Source organism: Sarcophilus harrisii, chromosome 6 (genome assembly GCF_902635505.1).
Source record: "Sarcophilus harrisii chromosome 6, mSarHar1.11, whole genome shotgun sequence".
Classification (NCBI taxonomy): Eukaryota; Metazoa; Chordata; class Mammalia; order Dasyuromorphia; family Dasyuridae; genus Sarcophilus; species Sarcophilus harrisii.
In genome coordinates this window covers 251,873,223-251,878,705 of record NC_045431.1, presented here as the reverse complement: position 1 = coordinate 251,878,705, position 5,483 = coordinate 251,873,223, and the positions used below count along the sequence as shown (strand labels likewise).

The 5,483-nt window shown below is 30.7% G+C and overlaps 1 protein-coding gene across 1 annotated transcript; it reads left to right on the top strand.

The window, feature by feature from the left end:
• The first annotated feature begins 3,177 nt into the window (after positions 1 to 3,177).
• LOC100922680 (olfactory receptor 5W2-like) lies at positions 3,178 to 4,107 on the top strand. The gene has a single exon (XM_003774520.1). It carries the CDS (start codon positions 3,178 to 3,180, stop codon positions 4,105 to 4,107), a length of 930 nt encoding a protein of 309 aa, XP_003774568.1.
• Positions 4,108 to 5,483: the final 1,376 nt, after the last annotated feature.

The following is a 5,483-nucleotide window of genomic DNA, read 5'->3' as shown; positions in this document are numbered from 1 at the left end:
AAAAGCCTCCATGGAATTGAATTTTTCCAGTTGAATTAAATTGGGACTTTAATTTGTGTAAAATGTTTTCCCAATTGAATTCATATATTCCGGGAAAGGGCAAATTATGAAGTCTAAAGATTTTAAAATTCCCTCCTTTTATTTTTGCGTTGGATTTGTTTGGTAAAATTAATTTAAAAAATTAAATAATTTTTGGAATTTTTTGAGTCCAAACAACCTTTTCTAATTTTTGTAAAATATTTTTAATTGGTTTTTTTAGTTGTTCTTCCAAAATTTTGGGTATTACCAATTTCCATAATATTCTTAAAAATTTGGACAATTGCCCTTCTAATTCCTTAATTTTTTTTCTTAATTGGCCAAAACCTAACACACACAATTTCCCTTTTTAAATTGTTTGGGGATTTTTGAAATTTGTTTACCCCATTTTTATGGAAATAGTTTTAGTTTTTATCCCTCTACCCATTTAAAAAAGGTTTTTGTTTAAATAATGCCTTAATTTGATCCTTTCGGGAAAAAAACCTTTGTGCCATTGGATTTTGTTTTCAACCAAACAATTAATTTTTTTATTAGTTTTAAATTTTTAAAATTAAATTTTTTGTTTTTTTTTCCCCTTTTTTAAAAAATTTTTTTTTTCTTTTTTAAAGGAAAAAATTGTAATTAATTTTTTCCTAGTTCTTTTTTTTGAAATATATCATAATTTTCCCCTTTAATAACAACCAAGGGAATAAAGGTTTGGAAAAATAAAGTTTATCCAAGTAAATAATGTTTTGCTAACAATTCAAATTTTTCAATTATGAAATAAAAAATATTTTCAAATTTTGTTAAAAATTAACTTGTACCTTGTTTTTTTTTTGGGCCAAAGTTTTCCCCACCCAAATAAATAAAAATAAAAAACCTTTCACCTCCCTTGGGGAATATTTTTCTATTAAATTTCAATAATTTTTATGAAGGTTGCTAATTTAATTTTTAAAAAAATGGTTTGGCCATTATTTTTAACCAATTACCTTAAAATGGATAAAAAAAATAAAAAATAAATTTTTAAAAATGAAATTGGTGTTTCAAAAAATTAAAACCCCAAGGAAAATTTAAGATTAAAAGATTCAAATTAATTAAGTTTGAAATTAGCCCACCAATTTACTTTTTATTTAATGAAAGAAATTCTTATGAAGGAATTCAAATTACCCTTTAAAAGCCTCTTTGGTGAATTTTTATTTCAGAATTGTTTAATTTTGAAGAAAGTATATATTAATTTAAATGTAAATTTTATTAAATACTTTGATCCAGGAAAAATTTGAAGAAAATTCCAAAAATTTGAAAATAATTTGCTTTTTATGACACAAGGGATAGGTATTTAAAAACATTTGTTAAATTGAGTGGATAGTAACAGATAATTCACAAAGTTTAACATGAAATCTTTCTTTTTCACCTCAGTACAAAACTGTATACAAAATTCTATATTAGTAGTATCCCATTTTTTACACCTGAGCAAACTGAGACTCAGGTGGCTCCCTTTAATTGTTCATATTCATGTACCCAATGTGTGGCAGAAGGAGAATTTCCTGACTGAAAACAATCTGGAACTCACCACAAAATATGGTCTCTCACTGTCCACATAGCCAGCATTTAAGAAATCTTTATGAAATTCAATGGCTATTAATGAAAAATGATTCAGCATTTGCACAAAACTGAACATGAATAAACTCCTTTAACATTGACAATAAACTTTTTTGGAAGAATCTCCATGTATATAATCTCCCCAGATCGTCTGCCCCTCTTACCTCCTTTATTATTTTGGACAACAGTATATTCCTTAGGTTGCCCAAGGTATTATTCTCAACATGTCACTCTCTCTAAGGCTCCCATGTTCATTCACTTGTAAAGTTCTGGAATACTACTTTAATGCTCATATATTCCTATATATTCATTTCTCTTCTCTGAAATGGCCATCACTTTGGTCCAAATCCTCAGCACGTTTGCCTGTACCCTATCAATTTGTTTCCTCCTTATTCTCTTTGCTACAAGGAACTAGGGAATTTGACTCATTTTTCAATAGAATGTCAAATTATTCTTCCTAAAGAGAATTCCTGATCATGTCATTTTCATAATATTTGTTAAGTTGCTCCCTCAAGATTAAACATAGTATAATGGTCTAGGCTTTTAAATTCCTTTCTAGCTTCATTCAGTTCTATATTTTGGGTCTTCTCATACCTCACTTCCACTGATTCACTCAAAGGCAACTTGGTGGCAAGAAAGCTGCAAGGTGGACTTTGAGTGAGGAAGATGTGTTCAAATCTAACCACACACATTTAAACCTTGTGTAAATTTTGTCATCTCACTTAATTTTTACCTGTTCCAGTTACTGTGGGATAAAATCACATCTTTCAGGATGATTGTGAGGATAAAATTAGCATTTTGTTAATCTTTAAACATTATATAAAAGCCAATGTGGACACTTCTCTTACAGTATGGTTCAAAGATCCATGTTCCTCTTCAAACATGACATTTCATCTCCTCACTATGGAAGTTTTCACTGGCCTCTTCCAAAGCCTGGAATAACTTGCTGTTTCATTTCTATCTTCTGACTTGTCAGGCTTTCTTCAAGTCTCAAATATAATCCAAATTCTCCTTCTTATGTGTACCTTCCTTCTCTTACTTATCTCTAACTTAACATTACACATATATACACAAACACACACAGAGGAATACATGTACATATACATGGATTTCTGACCTATATAATGTGTTTATATATGCCTTACTATAAATAATATATTTATATATTCAGGTGTGTCTCATATAGTATTATATCATTATTATCAATGATATTATGTAATTTAACATCAGTCTCCTGTGATGCTAAAAAAAAGTCTTCTTCAATATCCAATTCATGTTACAGATGAAATGATATATTAAAAGTTTAAAGAAATATTAAACTAGGAGATTTCAACCTGGCTTCTGTTCTTTTGAGAACCTTCTTTGAAGAATCATTATCTAGAGAAGATAAAATTAGATATATTTATTTGACATTAACCAGCTAATGGACAGTTCTCTTTTATCCATCTTGCAGATGAGAAGCACTCTAAAAGGCATATGTCCATCAGCTTTACAAAAGAGTAAAATCTTCTATTTGTCTCAATTCTTTTTCAGAAAAACAGAAAAGAAAACAAAGCAGGGATCATGGAAAGCAATTACTCCAACCCAAGTGAATTTATTTTCCTGGGAATCACCAGTGATCCAGACTTAAAAGTTCTACTTTTTGTCTTCTGTCTTATCATTTATTTGGTCATTGTTTTAGCAAATCTTGGGATGATCATCTTAATCAGGATAGACATCCAACTGCATCTGCCCATGTACTTCTTCCTTAGTCACATGTCCTTCTGTGACCTCTGCTACCCTTCAGCCATTGGCCCCAAGATGTTGGTGGATTTCTTTGCCAAAGATAAATCCATTTCCTTCATTGGTTGTGCTCTGCAACTGTTTTTCTATTTTTTCTTTGGAGATTCCGATTGTTTGCTATTAGCAGTAATGGCCTTTGATCGCTACATGCCCATAAGCAACCCTCTGCTTTATACAGTAAATATGTCTAGTTGGGTTTGCTACTCATTAATTGTTGGTGTCTACATGGCAGGGCTTACAGATGCTCTAATCCATACAACTTTAAGCTTCACACTGAGTTTCTGCAGGTCCAATGAGATCAACCATTTCTTCTGTGATATCCCTCCTCTTTTATCACTCTCTTGTACTGATACCCATATCAATGAGCTGATGCTCTTCATTGTTTCTGGTTTCATTGAAATGGTCACCATTTCAGGAGTCCTTATCTCTTACTGTTACATATTTTTGTCTGTGTTGAAAATCCACTCAACGGAAGGCAGAAGTAAAGCTTTTTCTACCTGTAGCTCTCACTTAACTGTTTTTACTATTTTCCAGGGTACTATCCTTTTTATGTACTTCAGACCAAGTTCTACTCATTCACTAGATCAAGACAAAATGACTTCCTTGTTTTATACCCTTATTGTTCCCATGTTAAACCCCTTGATCTACAGTTTGAGAAACGAAAATGTGAAGAAGGCTCTGGGAAAGCTGAGAAACAAACTAATATTTTAACTTAAACGTTTTAATCTCATTGGCTTGGAGAGCATGAAAACAGTCTAAGAATATAAAAGTGCAATGAAATCATCTAAACTGCAGGTGTCCTCACAATTTTTAAATAGGGGACCAGTTACTGTACCTCAGAATGTTGGTGGGCCGGATTATAGTGAAAACAAAAACTTTGTTTTGTGGGCCTTTAAATAAAGACACTTCATAGCCTTGGGTGAGGGGGATAAAAGTCCTTAGCTGCCGCATCTGGCCCGTGGGCTGTAGTTTGAAGACCCCTTAATACTGAGGTACTTATGCCTGTCAAGTCTTTTTTTTTTTTAAGTAACATACACACAATCACAAAATTTCAGAGAGAGACAGTGCCCTGAAGTTTAAATATTCTAAATTCTAAATTTTCTCTACAGCAATTCTGTGGGTTGCCTAGATGTCCATATATATTCCTTAAAGAGCAAATTTTTCCAAGAGAATATACATACAAAAAAAATAATATCCATAAGCAAAAGTAGAAAAAACTATATTATGGATAGTAAATTTAATCTTTTCCTCTATGACATATCTCTTTTTATTGGGCAATCATGAGAAGATATTTTTCTTTAACCTATATCTTATATAATGACAGTATAGCATTAAAATCATCATCATGGAAATAGAATGCTGAATGATAAATAAGATGCTTGAATCAAATGTCAACCTTGGCACTGGAATATAACTAACGAAAAACATTTATCCTCTTTAAGTCTCAATTTCCTAAGCTATAATATCAATACAATCATGCCTGTTTTGTTCATGTTACAAAGATTTGGTTTTGACCTGTGATTTCATTTATTCAAGAAGATATAATTAAGGAATTAAAACCTGGGTCAATTTAGATGAGAAGTTCTAACCCACTCAGAGTAACACTGTCATTTATGTCTCAAAGATGGAATTGAACTCATCACCAAAGAGCAAGTATCTAAGCTATCAATTTATTGTGATGCTCAAATTTAAAAAAATTGTTTTACTTTTTAACATTAACACTACAAATGGATCCTTATTTTTAAAGTCTATATTAGAGGAAATGGGACCTTCTGTGACATATTGTCTTTAATTATGTAAACCAGAATTGCTGGTTATGAAATAATTTTATTCTTATATTTTCTAATTTTCTAAACATTTCTCTCTGGGAGTTTCTTAATCAAATAAATATGGAAAATATAAATTTTTATGTATACATTTCAGCCTCTCTCTCCATTTCTCTGTTGTAATATAGTTAATAATTCTTTTATTATCCTGATATTCATTTGCAAAGAAGAATATTTAAATTGAAAAATATGTAAAACAAGATTTTCACTGAGATTAAGAATTGCCTATATTGGATTGCAGTGAATTAAAACATTATCCAT

What these genes read in the sequence shown, in the direction of transcription:
- LOC100922680 (XM_003774520.1), top strand. Translation starts at nt 3,178, where the DNA reads ATGGAAAGCAATTACTCCAACCCAAGTGAATTTATTTTCCTGGGAATC.